The 19,503-nt window shown below is 34.6% G+C and overlaps 1 protein-coding gene across 1 annotated transcript in view; it reads right to left on the bottom strand.

Annotated features, from left to right (window-relative positions):
* LOC149793311 (BOS complex subunit NOMO1-like) overlaps positions 1–19,503 on the bottom strand; it is a 185,666-nt gene that overhangs the window by 83,126 nt on the left and 83,037 nt on the right. Inside the window, exons 13-16 of the mRNA XM_089967278.1 lie at positions 15,504–15,568; positions 14,587–14,650; positions 9,672–9,808; positions 1,598–1,746 (exon numbers count right to left, since the gene is read on the bottom strand). Coding sequence (XP_089823404.1) covers positions 1,598–1,746; positions 9,672–9,808; positions 14,587–14,650; positions 15,504–15,568 — 415 coding nt within the window. The remainder of the gene's footprint in view (positions 1–1,597; positions 1,747–9,671; positions 9,809–14,586; positions 14,651–15,503; positions 15,569–19,503) is intronic.

Consider the following 19,503-nt stretch of genomic DNA (forward strand, 5'->3'; position numbering starts at 1 on the left):
GATGCTGTATACTTTAACTGTCACCAAGAAAATTCCAAATGAAAATTTTCTATCACTATGGGTCAAAATAAGAGCATGTAGAGTGGAATTGTCACAATAGAGGGTAGTATGAATTTGTTTATCAATAAGTGTAACTTTCATTGTGACATCACAGTGTGCGACATTCAATCTGGATTGTACTGGATCACTCATTAGGTTCATTTCATCCAAAAATGGCTGCATACTTTAACACTGATTTTGCTGTAAGGACCTCTTGGGGTGTCTAAATAATGACCTTCCAAAGGGATATGGATGTATATGAATCCAAATGAAATGAATACTTGCCACTTAAAGGTATGCAGAATCAAATTCTAAAAAATGACACCCATAACTGAAATAATTGGTGTTGAATGCCTACATGGCCCATGTGACTTGTACTACAGGTGGGTTTAAACAGCTACTCCCCCTCCATGAGGCTTGCTAGGATTGAGATGTGAGCTTAGTCATTTATATTTCTATGCAAGTTTTAACTACAGAAATGGGTGTGAAATTATTTAAGCATGAGTTTGTATTAAACAAATACCATAATTTTAAAATACATGCACTTAAAATATCTTTATAAATCTCCAAAGACATATGATCCCAACTAATCATATAATAATTTACTAAACTCTGAAAGTAAAAATAATACTCCACTCCTCTTTAGAAAGGAAAGCAACATCTTTCCATATAACTACAACTTACTACATTAAGGAGTAACTGACACAAGGTGTGTTATTAACCTCCATAACAACTGTCCCATTCCTGGTACTGTATAAAAATGTTCTGAGATTAACAAAAATTGAACTATTTAGACTAAATTACTATTACTTACATATTATACAATGTCAAATAAGACTAAATTACTGGCATATTATAGAAATTGAAATAATAAGACTAAATTACTATTACTTGTATATTACAGAAATTAAAAAAATAAGACTTAATTACTATTACTTGTACAGTGGAACCCCATTATAATGCAATAATTGGGGTCCAAAAAATTGGATCGTGTTAATATCAGGGTCACATTGATGCGGGTTTTACATTATTTTACTTTTTCAGAGAACCACTCATTGGCACATATATGTGTATTCATGTGTAATGTAAATGATGAATAAGGTATCAACACTGTTTACTATCGTGACATCGTGGCATGCAGTTTATCTATAAGGATTGTAAAAAAAATATTCTTTCCCTGTATGAGATAAATACACATACATACATGTATTTAAAATTTCAGGAACCACTCCATGATCATATTAAATTTGAATTCATATGCAATCTCTTCCCCATAATAATATTAAAATTTTTTTACACTATTTCATGTACTTTGAACAAAAAATATTTTTGTATGTGCGAATGAATATATGAAATTTCGGGAGCCATGAAACGACCGCGTTAGAACTGAATTTGCATTAAAGTGGGGTGCATTATAGTGGGGTTGCACTGTATATTATAGAAATTGAAATAATAAGACTAAATTGCTATTACTTGCATATTATACAAATAAAAATAAGACTAAATTACTATTACTGGCATATTATAGAAATTAAAATAATAAGACTAAATTACTTACGTATCATAGGAATAAACCTCCTTTTCAAACTGATGACATGAATCTGGGGTCAACTTGTATACACCAGACTGGGCCAAACAAAAACGATTCTTTCCTTTGTTCAGCTGGAATGAACCTACACTCCCCTCCTTCTTCTCCTGGGCAAAATTCTGATGAAAATTTTTTTTAAATCATTTAACTGCTGATTTTGATCCACTTCAAAAAAGAATCACTCAAGAATTCTGAGCCCAATACCCTAAAATGATCCCCAGTTTCAAATTGTGACATACAGATTTGACAGAACATATCTGTAAACAGATGTTCTTTAAATAATCTCAATAAATTTCATATATTATAGCCTCATGAATTTCAGTATATAAAGAATGTTGACAAATTTAAATCTGTCAAAGGACAATAACATATGTGCAAATACCATATTTACCGCATATGTTGGGACACGATAAAATAATTATATTTTTCCTGCCCCAGAACTTATGGTGAAACATTTTTTTCACTTTGGTCATATGTCCCAAGACTTAAGAAACGAAAAAATTAAAAAATTTGTATTGCATTTGTGCTTGCCCTGCCCCCCCCACTGCACATTGCAATAAAATAGATAAATAAAATGCTTAATTGATAATAAAAAGAAAGAAACTAACCTTGTGTTGTTATCATTTATTCCTTTTTTCAACATGAGCATTAAAGAATAAAACATTTCCATGAAATCCGTATAAGTAGCGAAGGATTCCATACTGTAGCGTGTATCAATTATGTCCAATACCACACAACACGTTATTCAGTGACATGAACATTGAGAAACAATTGTGCGTGGTTGTGCTCAGAGGTTTGAACATGTTATCCGACTGAAAACTGGAGCCAACAAAATCTGCAAACAAGAGGGAAATAGTCAACCGATATCCTGAAGATGCCATTCACGCATGACACGGTGTTGGGTGCAAAATAATCAAGACTGAATTATATCCAGGTCTACTGTATGACAGTATCTCACAGATAAATATCATTTGAAAACACATTCTCTTGAGGACAAGTGACAATCTTTTCAACAGCTCGGGTTACAAAATTATCCTTACTATTTACCCACTGACATCAATGCTCCTTTGTATGAATTGTAACCATATATGCCAAGCACATAGAAGCCCTGATGGTGAATAAACACGACTGGTAGCAAGCAGTTAACTCCTTCTTTGAACCTACCAACACGACAACAAAGACAAAAGTTTTTTCTATATTACAAAGCAAGCCGATCAGAGAAGCCAACTTTGGTTACTTTTTTTTGTAAAGGTCTCAATATAAAGGTTATTTTATTGCAAAGCAAGCCGACATCGGAAGCTGACTATGGATTTTGTGAAGTGAGCTGATTTTATTTTTTTTTAATATACAAAGACGGCCGAGATATGGAAGAAAACTCGGGTTCCTTTTCAACTGTATTCACAGGAATTTTGAAAATAAATTGAAACAATGGAACAAATTTTAAAGTGACACAAAAAAATGCTTTGTGCACAGATGGCGATGACCCAGCATCACCCAGAATATTTGGAGAAAATAAAATCATGTGATGAATTCGTGAAGGCCAGAAGAGAAGCAAACGATTTCACATACAAGAGGGAAATAATCAACCGATATACTGAAGACAACTGCCATTCATGCATGGCATGTTGTTAGGTGCAAAATAGCCAAGATTGAACTATATGGTATGAGTTCGATGTAATTAACTATGAATTATACTACATTTAAAACATAGAAAAGTTAATATACAACTTTATATGGAATAATGGAATACAAAAATTGTCTAAAAATACACTCCAGAAAGGAAAACACCAAGGGGGACTAAATGTCCCTAAACTAAAAATAAAACAAACAATAAACTATATAGAGAGATTTAAAAATTTAAATAATGAACCAAATAATTACTGGCAAGCCATCTATTTATACTGGTTTGGTTTCTTAATATCCCACAGACAAGATATACACCAAAATAATAAACTTACCAAAATCATCAACCCACCAATTAATGCATATAGACAAGCAAATGCATTAAAAGAATATAGAAATGATAAGGAAATATGGGTAAAAACGAATAAGGAGGAAATTTACAATCTTATAAGAGATATAGAATTACCATCAAACAAAATAGAAATACAGAAACCACACATAATATGGAAAGATGTTTGGAAAAATTTTGAAAACATTAAAGGACCAAAGAATAAAACCAAAATATTTGAACATATTCATGATGCATGGTGGACTGGAGAAAAGGCCCTTTTAAGAAAAATAGTCAGAAATAATCCACCATGTCCAATATGCAAAACACAGTTTGATAATAAAAGACATATTATATTATTCTGTAAAAAATTAGAAATACAGAGAGAAAATATAAAACAAAAAATAATAAATAAAATAGGTTATTTTGAAGATTCCATTTTACTAGACACAAATTTAGTTAATGATAAAGATTTATATAAAGAAGTAACCAATTTCATAATTTTATCAATCGAAACCAGAAAAAGCAAAATATGGCTTACTGAAAATGAATAAATAAATATATACAAAATAACAGAATATGGGAAAGCTGTCGAAAGATGAGCTATCTAAAAAGAACCCATAAATGTATATTTACAACTAGAATATGGGAAAGCAGTTGAAAGACGAGCTATCTAAAAAGAACCCATAACTGAAACGTCAAAGCCATACTCATGGGAAAGCTTAGGTTATCTAAAAAGAACCCATGAGTAAACACCTTTGCCACCTTAACTTCAAATAACACTCTACTGTAATAGAACTTTCCTAATGTACTCTATTCCAAATTTAATTTATCCAAAATGGAATTGATCATAAAGAAACAGAAGCAGGGCTCTTTAGGTGATTAAGCCATTGATAAGATGTGCACTTTAAAAAGAGATCACAGGAAGAGCCTTGTAACTGTATTTTAGAACTTATCTGAAGAATCCAACAAGTACAACACAAAATCCAAAACACAATAAAAGAAAAAACTTATCAAAAACTATAATAATAAGAACAAGAAAAAGGCGTGTGACTGAATAGACATGTTTTCCATCATGTTTGAATTCACAAACATATAGGAGGTGCTAAGGTACCTCAATATTGAAACTTCCAATATTAGGATGTTTTCAATCACGTCCGCGCGCCTTTACAGATTTCAACCCGTTTCTCTTATCAAGCTCGGTACCTTATAAGCATTATGATGCTATGACATTACAACACTTAAACCTAAAACAATGTAGTATAACTTGTGGTGTATCTTTCATTTTGTCGAAACTATACCAACAAATCCTTTTCTTTGATCTTAAGAATACAAGATTTTGAAATTATTAGATCCAACAAACACAACACAAAATCCGAAACACAATAAATGGAATCTTTTCCTCAAAAATTCTTAATAATAAGAACAAGAAAAAGGCGTGTGACTGAATATACATGTTTTCTATCATGTTTGAAATCACAAACATATGGGAGATGCTAAGGTACCTCAATATTGAAACTTCCAATATTAGGATGTTTTCAATCACGTCCGCGCCTTTACAATTTCAATCCGTTTTTCTTATCAAACTCGGTACTTTGTAAACATTATAATGCTATTACACTACAACACTAAAACCAAAAACTATGCAGTATAACTTGTGGTGTAGCTTTCAGTTTGCCGTAACTATACCAATAAATCCTTTTCTTTGATCTAAAGAATACAGGATTTTGAAATTATTAGTTTTGCTCGAAGGAACAACACTTCGTTTCAATTCACTATAGCCAAGTATAACTTTCAGTTTGCCGAAACAAACAGTATCCAAACTCTGCACATAACAGCATTGAATGAAGTTCATCTTCCAAATAATTTAAAATAAATATCCCTAATAGAATTAATAATCCCCTTTATATAACCTCATATATAGATATGATATTATTCAATGACAAAAAAGCAATGATACAAATCGGAATAAAATATGATGTTTTAATCACGTTGGCTTGATGTTGATTTTCAATCCCTACAGAAGTGCTTAGGTACTTGCACAACAGAACTGAAGACTTTAACAAACCACCTACATGTTGTCTATCACGTCCAGGTGATAGAGATTTTCGATCCGTTTTGGGATGCTAAGGTATTTCAAAAGTAACTATGAAATGACTTGAAACATACACCAGAAAATTATACAACTTTACTAAATCATAATTGTAACTAACAAAAGAATAACTCTCTCTTGATAATTATGCCATCATAAATGTGCACTCTAAAGAGAAATTACTAGAGAGAGAAGTAGGACTAACACAGAAAACTTCAGTCCCTATATCAGGTGCTAAGGCATTTTCAAGTAAAAGCTTAAAGCACAAAACTGTGTTTTCCATCACGTCCGCGTGATGGAAGATTTCAATCCTCTTTGAGGCACTAAGGTGCAACAATACACAACTAATTGGACAACAATATGCCAAGGCATATAGAAAAACTAGATACAAATAACAAAATGCAATTCATACACTCATGATACAAAGATACTATGCATATAGACACTTTATTTTTTTTAACACATATTTTTGGATACGATTCAAAATTATACACATGCAGGATTAGATAAGAAAATAAACCATAGAAGATCTGACCTAGATAGAGCCGTCCATACACGAAAAAGGGGACATAATACAACAGAACACACATAAGCACACTTAACATTAAACTAAAATGACTCTGGCAGAGCCACTACTCAATATTAAAACAACAAGGGAAAGGGAAGGAAAACTACCCTGGGACTTAAATAGTCCCCAGGGTGGATAGTACTTCCCTAGGTTAAAAGTAAGGAAGGATAGAAACCAGGCCAAATGCCAGCCCAGGTATAGGGAAGGGAGTACAACCGACCAAACTTTATTGGGATAATTTAAACTCTGTCATATGATGAACGAAACATAGACTAACTCTGACCAAATTTTTATATTTATTTTTCTTGGAGACAAACAAACTTATAACACCTTATGGGTGGACAGGAATACACAAAGCATAAAACATCATTAGAAAACCAGGGTGTCACTTCTAAGTCTTAACCAATTAAATGTGTTGGGATGAGAATAAGAGGTGTCAACATAGAGGAAGTAAAGCATCGGGAGACGTTGTACCCATTACATCCATTCTATGCCTCAAGCTATGTTAGATAAACATAGTCAAGTTGCAATGGTTAGTTCTTAATGAAATTCGATATGCTTGGCTGACATTACGGGGGATTTATTTATTATTCATGAGGTGACGTCTGCTACCGTATTGGTTGATATGATTTCATCTTCGGTGAATTATCACCACGATTAACCTAAGTGAAAGTGAGAGATCATTACGATTTAGATAATCATGGAAAACATTCAGATTGTTCCCTCAGGTACTGATATATAAGTAAATACTTCAGTAACATTAAGGGGCCCCGAGTGGCCGAGTGGTCTAAAGCGCTCTCCGTTACGGAGCACTCCATCTCGTTGCAAATATATTCTTAAATCCACTCAGGTTGTGCGGATTATATGTATCTTAGAGCAGTCGGGCAATGCACCATGTACAGCATAAAGAAAATACTTGGAACTAACTTCCAGTTCAGTTTAACTGTTCCTTGTAAAAAGAATTGTACGGGGCCATCCATTTATTACGTACGAAACATCTGGCAAAGCTTGACCTCTCCACCTCCCTGTACATATGCGTACTATTTTTACACACACACCCTCCTCGTACGTACGCGTGACGCTCCCCGCCCCAATTCTATAGAACGGCCAATATTTAATTCACTTAGAAACGATCAAGGATTAATAATATTAACATCTTTAATAAAACAGATAGTCCACCGACGTTGAATGTCTGGCTGCATCAAAGAAATAAGCTGCGTAACTTTAAAAAGTTTGTCTATTTTCCACTAAAATTCAAACGCCGACTGAACCCAGTCGATAAGGTTAACTATTAGACAATTTATTATCGCGGTTTCACCACCACCCCCACCACCCACTCCCCGTTTCCTATGCGTACGTACATTATCAGTAACCACCCCACCCCACGCAAGCATTTGGGTTAACCCCCTCCCCTTACATGCGAACGTACTAAACAGACGGCCCCTATCTGCGCCATTAACATTGCTAACGTTGATAGATAAGAGGTTTTGTGTGTCACCTGTAGACATAACTGGCTATATTTCCAAAACGCTACGCTCTTGAGAGAGTTGATATATATGTGTGTATGTAATGTTGCGTGTGTGTGTATGTATGTATGTATGTATGCATGCATATATAGAGAGATTGATAGAATATATTTCCTGCTGCCAATCTGCAATACAATTCAAGATTATGAACGTTCAACGTTTAGGGGATGCAAGAATAGTTTCAAGGACAGTGTGTCCTGAATCACTGCATTTTATAATCTCTTACACACACACAGACACACACACACACAGACACAGACACACACATACATACATACATACATAAACACACACACATAGCAAATATAATATATAATAGTATCTCGAAAACAAAAAATCATTATTTGAAAACACATTTACTTGAGTGCAAGTGACAATCTTTTCACCAGCGTGGGTTACAAAATATCATTACTATTTACCTGCAGAAATCAGTGCACCTTTATATTAATTATTACTACAGATGCCAAGCACATAGAAGCCCTGGTGGTAAATAAACACAACTGGCAGCCAGCAGTAAACTTCTTCTTTGAACTTACCGACAAGACATCAAAGACAAAGGTTATTTTTATTACAAAGCAAGCCGACTTTGAACTCGGAAGCCGATTGTTTTTTAAAGGATATCAATACAAAGGTTTTTCTATTGCAAAGCAAGCTCACATCGGAAGCCGATTATGGATTCTTTCAAGTGTGCCAATTTTTTTATTTTTTAGCTTTGAATATACAAACACGGCCGAGATATGGAAGCTAACTTTGGTTCCTTTTCACCAGAATTCACGAAAATTTTGAAAATAAAGTGAAACAATGGCACAGTTTTTAAAGTTACACAATATAGTGCTTTGTGCGTGAACATCGATGACCCAGCATCATCCAGAAGATTTGGAGAAAATAAAATCACGTGATGAATTCGTGAAGGCCAGAAGAGAAACAGATCATTTCGCCGACAATATGATCATTAACATGGATGAAACTCTAGTGGACGTTGACTGCATTCCTGGATGGAGTGACCGTAAGATGGGCATCAAAAGTGTGAGAATTAGCAAGACTAGTGCAGATTTGAAAAAATCTGACTTTTGTCCTTGCAGTTTCCGCTTCAGGTGGTGTGTTGCCTCTAACAATTTTTCACGGTATGAGAAAGCTAAAAAAAAATTCATGTACCAAACTAATAGACTGTACGTGTGCAGGAGAAGGTTGTGTCAATGCAGTGGATTAAAGAGTTTTATCTCAAGTACACAGTTTTATATTTTTTAAAATAAAATTTCTGTTGGAGTGCAATTTCTGACATGTAATTTTCAAATGATTTAAAAGATGTCCCACAACTTATGACTAAAAAAAAACGATGTGTCCCAAAACATACAATGCACAAAAAAAAATTAAAATTAATTTATGGTGTCCCAACAAATACGGTAAATACAGTATGTCACAGGGTATTAAAAGAGGTGCAAGATGGCAGTTCTGTAAAAATCTACCATTAGTCAAGTTATAAAAAAAATATTCAGTTGGCAAATGTTATAATCATCAGAAATTTCTAACGGTTTCCCAAAAAATGTTCATTAAATGGTGTACAGAAGATCTCCATTTCTTTGTATAAATAAACAGACATATATTTTGACTCTTGCTGTTAAAAATTATAATGATTTACAGAGGATTCCACATGGAGGCTAAATAAATAACAATTGTGTACATAAATATATCTATAAATCAAGGGTAAATCAGAGAACATGTACCTTAAATTTGTTTGCATTTGTAGGATGTCAATATAATGAAAACTAACTGAATTCACATTAAAAATGTTTTACGAACTGATCTGAAATTGGCATCCATTTCTATTGATGTATTATGTACAAAAATTATCCTGTCTGACTAGTGCTCTACTAATAAAAATTTTAAACTGAAAACAGACTGCTTACCAGATTTATTGAATGTGAAATTGTGCACTTCAGAATGAAACCAGTCTGCATAAAGGTCAAATCATCGACATTCTTATCGACGATTTCAAATTCCAGTGTCTTATTCTTCCAACACCAGCTGTCTCGAAGCAATGTCACTGTAAAGGAAATTTTGCTTGTCAACTGTATTTCTACGAGAATACTTACCCAATCACATTAACATTAGGAAAATACTCCTCTCCACTACTTCCAAATCCAGCTCTAGCTAAAAGATGATAAACACATGTCCATAAATATATATAGCATATGGATGAATGGTCTTAACTCTTACAGATTACTTTCCCTTGCACCACCAAGTGGCCACCTGTATCCAAGATATCTGCTTGTTTAAGCTTTGGCAAAACCACCAAAAAAATGCAAGCATTTGCATGGAAAGATGAAAGGGACTGTTAATAATGTGCTCGGGTAGGTATTTTTGGAGAAACGTAATTTACAAATTTCCATCGAATGCATTACCTGAACACATTAACATTAAGAGAAGCCAATGCATGACCTCTACCAACATCACCCTGTAGGAGCAGGATGATTGCTCTACTGAAAGAATGAACTTTCCCTAACGTGGTAGCACAATCTAAGATTATGTTTCTACTCATGCAATGGAGATCACAGCAAGGTCCTAAATATTGCCTCACCTGCAAAAGTTCCTCATTCAAATCCAGCAAAAGTTATAAGGTCATGCTTGGGGTAAGGTGGTGTTTTCATGAATGGAGTGTGGTAAATGTCTTGGGAGCTACTAGTGGCCCATCTAGATTCAGTTTTCTCATCTGCACAGCCTGCCATGTCCAGAAAGTAGAAACTGGAAAGTAGACTAAGCATGCAAGCCCACTGACTCCATTATGTCTAGAATTGAAACATTTATGTTTGAAGGCCAGGTTCAATGAAATTGCTGGTATTTCAAAAGTCAAGACCTTTTTGAAAGTATACCTGACCCTGCAAGAGCTCATAGTATACAACCCACTTTAGTTACAAGACTAGTACTTGTGGGGTTGTCTTGTTTGCAGGTCTTAACCAGTAGGAAGTTTCCGATTGGCTCAAAAGACATTCTCTGTGCACTTACAACAGCATCAGAGCAGGTGAACCAGGTCCCATAGCTTCACCTTTGTCAACAGACTGATCAAAGAAAGCAGGTAGATGGTTACTTTTTTGAATACCTATAAACTGAAACTTCTTCCTAAGGATGAAACCAGGTTATGACATTAGTACAAATGAACTGTCAGAATAACTGCATGTAGTTCAGCTCAACAGGTCAACAGGTCAGCAGATGCAGTTTACTCACCCTTCACACCAAAGCTACGAGGATGCTGCCAGGAATTTTCTTAAGAGGGGGAGGTTGCCCACACCTACCTCCAATGGAGGTGAACAATACAAAATGGTAACTGATAGGTGACAACATAATTTTAAGGTATATGCATACCTAACTTAAGACAAACTGAGAACAAATATATAAACTATTTGCATATTCAATTTAGCTTGCTAAGTATGGAAAATTTTATTTTCTTCTTATTACTACACTTCTTCCAACCTCTAAAAGCAGGAAATCATCTATATGGCCTGCTTGTATCTGAAGAGTTATCAGTTTGTTTACTATTTCTTAAGGGCCCCGAGTGGCCGAGTGGTCTAAAGTGCTCTCCGTTACGGATCAGTGCCATCTCACCTCTGTCTGCGTGGGTTTGAGTCTTGGATTCAGCTAATGTGGGTATGTGAGAAAGCTTGCCAGTAGCTTCTCGAGGGTCGGTGGTTCTTTCCGGGGATTTCCCAGGTTCTTCCTCCACCATTATTACTGGCTGCCATGTATAGCCTATCGTGTGCTGAAAAATGGCATTAAACCCTACAACAACAACAACAACACTATTTCTTATCTTAAAAGCAGTGTGAATTCTGTTTATGAACTAATTCCCCTTCCATTTTGACCATTGAAAGAAACAAAAGAACTGGTCTTCATTATATCTGAACATAGATCATAATGTCCCAGGGATATTTCTCTTGAAGTATCACATTTGTTGCAAGGCTGTCTTAGAACATAGGTTAACCTATGCATTTTCTTTAATAAATGGATTATCTTTCTTATATTCTTAACATAGAATACATAACATTCCTCCTTTTTGGTTCTTTCCTTAACCAGTTGTAGGTATTTAACCACTTGACTTGGAATTTCAGTTCCTTTTCATCTTCTTTTCCCAGCCTCATAGCTGCCAACCCTCCAGGCTCACAATTAGTGAAAATAGGGATAAAAATTAGTGAATTTTGACAGTTAGGCCCCAGTTTCTCTCAAAAGCATTTGTAAAACTACTCTAATACATATAGATTAAAATATGCTAAAATGCATGCTACCGGGCAAGCTGTACCAATCAGCTATAGTTCCACTAATATCACAACCAGTAGTACAAGACCGTTTCGGCAACTGCCGATATCACAACTAGCGCTTAACGGGAAATCAGTTATTTTATTAAAGATTTAAATTAATTGAGAATTGGGGAATTCGTTGGCAGCTATGCAGGTTCCGTTTCCCTTCCACATACTTTGGTCAATGTGCCAAACAATTTCTGTGTCATCAGTTTGTGCATGTTGGAACATGTGAGCCTTCCTTTTACTAAATAATACCAACCAAATAATCTACCTTAAAGAAATCAGTTATCAACCTTTTTTACATTAATAAAACTTGCTACTTTTTAAGCTCTATAAAGTTCTGTTATGGCTGATCAATAGATCAGTTTGTTATACCCCCAAAAGACACAATTAGACTGAAACCCCTGAATAGTTTCCACAAACACCACAGCAGATCTCAATCATACAGACACTTGTATTCAAATACTAAATCTATCTTAACATAGCTTGATTGAGTTCACCATCTAGTGGATGAATAAGACTTAATTGGACAAACCTTTATTTATAATTTTTATTTGGTACAACAAATTGCAGTAACTGCAAATAATCTGTGTGACCTTTCCCCACTGGTCTCGAGAAGTTGAATGACTAGTAATCTTCACTGTGAGAAACCAGTATTCCCATGGCCTGGCATGAAGCTAGTGCTATGAGAAAGCAATTCTTGTACATTAACAGCTTCAGCAAAGTCAGAAATAGGGCTTGAACTCAAAAGATCTAAACCATGCCAAGACCCAAGAAATGCTCCATTTAGAGAATAAATGGGTCAAAACTGTAGTGTCCAATATCAACTCTTCCTTGCCGTTCGAAGGCTGTTGATATTCTAAACTAATACTCAACATACCAAGTGTTTTTGCAGAATGAAATTCAGACATGCCAATGTCACCATGGAGGAAGATGTCCTGAAGTAAGATACATCACACACTGATGTCTTGGTGATGGCCTGAGGTTGAGGTAGAATGGAAGGACACAGAATCTGTACACTGCCCTGCAGCAACCAAAGAAAAGGAACTTGCCAGATACTGAGCATATGGGAACATGGAAATATGTGCCGAACAAATTAAGAATGTATTCACTGAACTCCACAGAAGTTCTATGGTCTTTTCTCTCTCTGGGTCAGATAGATAGCTCAACCAGTTGGTCAGTAACTGGGATGTCATATTGTACTACACTTGTGGGACAAACCATTCCACAAAGTCAAATTCTATTTCAACATGCCTGGTCTAACAGGCACTAAGGCCAAGCACAGGCATGAGGGTTGGGGTACTTATGCCCAGTAGACTGCCAAAAAGGGGTCAAATCCAACCTGGTATCCTCCTCCGATTCATTTGTTGACATCTGTGATAACAAAGCTTTCAGAATAAGACACTGCATATGCAACAAAAACAAAGCATGGATAAGATCACTCGTAACAGCTTATGTTGGGTCATATGTGATCACTGCCGACAATGCCACTCGAGACAGTTTTACTGGCATGGAGATGTTCAGATTGATATTCAAGACATCCAAGTCTGACGATTTTGATACTCAACCTCTCTTCCCAGCCCAAAAGCTGATTCTTTGAGATGTTGGACCGTGCTCTCTTGCTCCATGAAGCACTTTACATGGGTGTGGGAAAATACAAAGTGCATACAAAATATATGCAAAGTAAATTCTACTAACTGAAATTCCCCTACCAAGAACACCTATAAATGTGCAAATGAACTGCAGTGTTTATAGTGCAAATTCAAGATACAACAGTGAAAGCTGATATGTGAGTCTTACTGATTGATATCACATGGACAATAACAAAAAGCATAAATTTTAATAAATTTACAAAATAATTCAAAAATGTTGTATAATTAAGGTATACACACAATCAAAGCCCTCAAATTTTTACCGACTGTCTTTAAACAATTAGAAAATAAACTGGATTCCTGGGGAAATGTTTACAGTTTTGGCAAACATTTGTGTTGTGGGTGGATAGGTAGTGGTAGCAAGAGTTACTTCCCTTACTATGACATACAGATGGACATTTTCAACTTTTGGGAAGGGCTGAATCTGTAGGTAGCCAAGTTATTTTCCTAATGTTAATCTGACTAGGTTATTTAACAGAGAAACAGGACAATTTACAATATAATGAGCTATCAACAAAAGTCGTGGTTGTAAAATACTGTCTTTCATCCATAATTTTTACCAAAGATTTTTGTTCCTTTGAACGTTTCACTAACGCAAAGCAGACAATGAATGAATGTAATGAATATCTCCACCATGGCAATAGAAAAACCTTTATTATATCAATATGACTGGCTAAACTGAATCTTACATCTGTGCTCCTTTCAAGTAAAATTTATGAAACTTGTAAATGACAGAAGATATCCAACCTATTTCATAAATTTAATCTGATATGAACACTTAGGTTAGATCCTTTGTCTCATGAAGGATAAAAACTTCTTGTACTTTTATTTTCAGGAATTATGTTCCCTTTCTGAGTGCAACTCACATTACTACTTACCTCTGTATTTTCCTGGTATCACATTTTCAAAGGAAAATGAAGCTCCTTTCTGAGTTTCTCTGGCCTTTAAAATGAAAAGAAAAATTACTAGAATAATAAATAAAATTATTCATTAACTCAACCATCTGAATATTTTGCTTGTTTTAAAATAATCTCTCTCACTCCCTCTATCTCTCTCACAAAGCTAAATTTATCTTTGTTTTTCCTTTCACAATACATATGACAGTGTAAAATCAAGATAAACTCTTTATCCCAACAGTTCATTATTTCAGAAGTGCTTGGGTCAAATATTACACCCTAACTTTCAGTTATTATTGTCATTTTCCATCTCAATAGTTACCACTGCCAACTTCCATCATAAAAGTTGTCATTGCTATTTCTCAACCAAACAGTTATCATTGCCATTTCCATCATAACAGTTATCAATGACATTTTTCATCACCACAGTTATCATTGCCATTTTCCATTCAAAGACTTATCAATACCATTTGCCATCATATGATTTATTATGGTCATTTTCCATCAATAAAGTTATCACTGCCATTTTCCATCTCAATAGTTATCAATGCCATTTTCCATCCTAACAGTTATCAATAACATTTTCCATCTTATTAAGTCAAAACTACTTTATATCCTAGCAGCATCAGATGCTGATCTGGACAATTTTCTGCTGCTATACATTTCCAGAAAGTAATGTAGAATTTCTGCAATGCTGATTACAAACATGCCATTAAAAATTATTACCAGACTGGTGATCAATTAACTGGCCTAAAAAGTCTCGATAAATATTTTACACTTTAAGTAAAACTGATTATAGCCAACACAATGTATTATCAGTCACTGCAACATGCATTAGGTCAAGCATTCCAACAAACCGATGACAATGAAATATTAAACATGTATTGTTTATGACAAACCTGCGCAATTTGCTTTTCATTCCTGTCCACCCCATCAAGGGACACCTCTACGGGGCCACATTTTTCTGAAAATACCATAGATATTGATATATATATACATATATATCTAAATATATATATATATATATATATATATATATATATATATATATATATATATATATATATATATATATATATATATATATATATTCACCACTCCCTCGATATCTCGCATCTGGATAACTCACGATCCCGCTAATAACACAGTATCCAGTGTGGCTCCCAATTTTTTCCAATGAAAAGATAATTTAAATGTCTTTAAAATATGCTAAACGTGAAAAAATTATGAAAAGAATTGGTAAATTAAACCTTGATACATCGACCGTTTTATCATCAAAAATGGTGATTAATGCCCATAAAGACAGACTCCATATTGTGAAATCTGCAAGTTCTAAATAAGATATATATTATGTAAGTTTTTTATGATAAATAGTTGTCAATACACTGTAAATAAACAGTCTAGTGAAATAGCGATCAATGACAACTTCTAGTAAATGCTAACAGGTGACAACAGAGAATGAAATAAACACCATTTAAATGTCTTGCTATGTGAAAGTCACGTTCTAATCCTTTAATTCCATTTCAGTGTAAACGTTATAATCGCAACATATTCTGTTCTATGAAAACATGAAAAGAGTCAATCAACTATCACATCAAAACCAGTAAGTACTTCTGTGAGAACCTAATTAGGGCTGTTCCAGTAAAACATATACCCCCCGGGGGGAAGGCACTTTCAAATTCAACCAACCCACAACAGAAACAGTATAAAAAAATTATGATCCACCATCAGATGTGTTTTAATCAAAAAACACTGCCCCCAACAGAAGCATATTGTTTAAACATAATTTCTGGCTGTGGGTTAGTGGGCAGTAGAAGTGATTTTAATATTGGCTTGGGGACAGAAGGGATTTAAATGACAGCTGGCTGGAGGTAATTTACTGAATTCTTATAATATATAATCTACTGCATCTTTTTATTTGTATTCATTCATTATAATCAATCTTTTGTCCTTTTCTTTGTTTGTCTGTCAGCCAAGTATGTCTCTGATATTGTGAAATCACAAATTTTCATGGTGGTTTATTATTTGTAGATGTCACTGATCAGTCCCTTAATACCTACTAATTTAACGTCCATGAATACAGATTTTATAATAGGTATTTCTATTCTAATACAGAAATCATGAATTAGTATCCTTACCAAACTGTGTGTTTACTAAAGTGATCACAATGTCTTGCAATTTTTCTTTGTTCTCAGGCACGCTGCTTTTGATTAGAATAATAGTTTAATCTTGTATTGCTTTAAATGTGTGGGCAGATTCTATGATTCCTTGTTATTATTTTTTTCAATAAATGTTTAGATAAACTTATAATACATGATTTGTCAGAAAAAAAAACCCACTGATGCCTGTGAAAGTAATGTTGCATTATTTCTGTCTACTTTTACACTATATCATTTCTTGCAAGAACATCTTTTTCAGTTACCGATGTCTTATTTTCATGCCTTGTTGCAAGACTAATATAAAGTTATAAAAAAATATAGCAAGTCAAACATTTTTATATCATAAGTTAGATTTTTTTAAACTGGATGAAAGTCAAGGAATCATTTTTCCCAGAGTACTCATAAAATCAATGTCATTGCAGTTAACTGTATTGTCAACAGCATCATCATCATCACTGATGGCCTAGCAGTAACATTCTGCACTTTCAATCCAGTTGTCACAGGTTTTATCTCCCACTTCTAGTCTTTCATATGAGACTTATACCTAAGGCCTCAGGGGCTTTCATGGCAGAGTGGTATAAGATGCTTGTCTTGTGATACAGATCTGAGGGGCTTCCATGGCAGTGGTACAAGATGCTTGTCATGTGATTAATTGCCTCCAACGTGTAAATGAGAATGTTGCCAGTTACTTGTGGAAGGTCAGTGGTTCTACATATGTGGTGTTTGGTGCCTCAAAAGGACTTGGATTTTCTTCAGCAGTAAAACTGGCTGCCATATATAGATTCTCTTCATCTGAAAATGGTGTAAAGGCCACAATGATCTACCAAAACCCGGGATCTCATGTTTAAATGACTTTGGCTGTTGGAGATAAATGTCAAATCAACAGAGGCTCCATGTGCCCAAGTGTACTAAGTTGCTTGCTTTTACATCACTTCACATCTCACATTGTGAGTTTGTGTCATAGATCAACCAATTTAGGTTGGTGGTCTTTTGGGGTTCTTCCTCCACCTAATATATTGTTAAAAAAATCACACAAAAAAACAAATCAAACCAAACTAAATCAACCAAAAAATCAACTGTGGCAACAGCAGCAAAGGTACTAGTCAATCATTTTTGCCACAGCTGTATGAGTTTATAACTTTTGACTCGAGTAATTTTTGTAGACCTTTGAATAACGTCAATTATGCCTTTCTGACAGTTACCTAAACATCATCATCAGATGGTACAAATGGATTTTTCATGATGAACATATGAGATTGAAAAGTCTTGCGCAATCCTGCATCACACACTGCCGAAAAGTTTACATTTTAGCTCACTTAAATTTTCTCTAACAATGTTCATTGTTCCAGCTTTAACCATTATAACTTATTCAAGCTATATTCACCAATATCTGGAGATATGCATCTGTAATAAATATTTGTAACAAAGTATGAGAAAGCATCTATGTTTTTCAATGATGCATTTGAACTGAGCAACAACCACAATCAACAAACCAAGAAATAAAATTATTCACATCTCTCAGACAGAAGTAGTGTATAATCATAATCTGCCAAAAGATTTTTAAACTTTTAAATTTGCCAAATATTTTCCAACCATACTGATTCAGTGGACATATCACTAGAATGGACAGAAACAGACCAGAAGGTTAAAATCAATTTGATACTTTTTAAAGTAGCTAAATTGACATTGGTTTAGTGAACTGTATACCTTTTATTTGCTTCCTTTTGATGAAATTTCTTAATGAAGCTGAGAAAATAATGTTGCACACATAAAAAAGAGGCACACTTCAACTCATTATTGTTTTTATTATATTCTTATGATCTTGTCCCCCCCACATACTGTTTGTCTTGTTTATGATATGTATCTAAATTTGTGTGAAATGCAACGGGGAGACTAAATCCAAGATTGAAAACCTCTACATTTCCGGATGTATTCTGCTTGGATTCCATATTTCTGCACAAAACTCAAGAGTTCAGGACTCTCTGTACTAATTCAGTTCCCACTGTAAACCTGTGCAAACACCATGATATTAAAATTTAGCAACTTAAAATTTCAAGTGCTCATGATCAAATTTGTATCAGTATAGACACATCTATGACAACAGTTTTTGTGAAAAGAAAACCATAACAGCCGCACCATTTTGTGGATCTATACAAATTTGAAATGTGTGCTTTCAATACTGCACCAAAGAGTCAGGTGCTGATTTCAGTAATGAGTCGTCCAAACTTAGGTCTGTAAAAGGACGGAAATTATGTTAATAAAACAATGTCCCTCACTTTTTTCAGTTATAAATAGGACAAGCTTTCAAAAGATCTTCACTGATTTATAGTATGGTTCTCGTTCTTTCACATCTGTAGTAATGTGAGTCCTTTAACAACTCTCAATGGTTGTAAGCCTTTTTCGACCATGCTGACTGGACACACTGTAAGATAATGTTCAAGTAACAGAAATACCATGGGATAACCAGAGACCAAAACAATCGAATAGTCAAGTTACCTCCCCTGCAGGGATGCTGCCAGGAAGTTTTGTGTGTGTGTGGTCTTCAATGAGGAAGTCGTGGCGGGAGGAATAGCCATTGTTAAATATCTCCCTAACACTTAAATATCTGTCACTCTTTTTTACTGTTCCACTCTGTTAAGGCTCTACTGAAATCAAAATTCTCGAAGAGATGTCATCCCTAGTTGTATAGCAATTATTACTGTGATGTCATTGGGCATGCTCACGTGGTTGTGGTGGGGTC

Source organism: Sinohyriopsis cumingii, chromosome 8, assembly GCF_028554795.1.
Source record: "Sinohyriopsis cumingii isolate HCF-2022 chromosome 8, ASM2855479v2, whole genome shotgun sequence".
Taxonomy (NCBI): Eukaryota; Metazoa; Mollusca; class Bivalvia; order Unionida; family Unionidae; genus Sinohyriopsis; species Sinohyriopsis cumingii.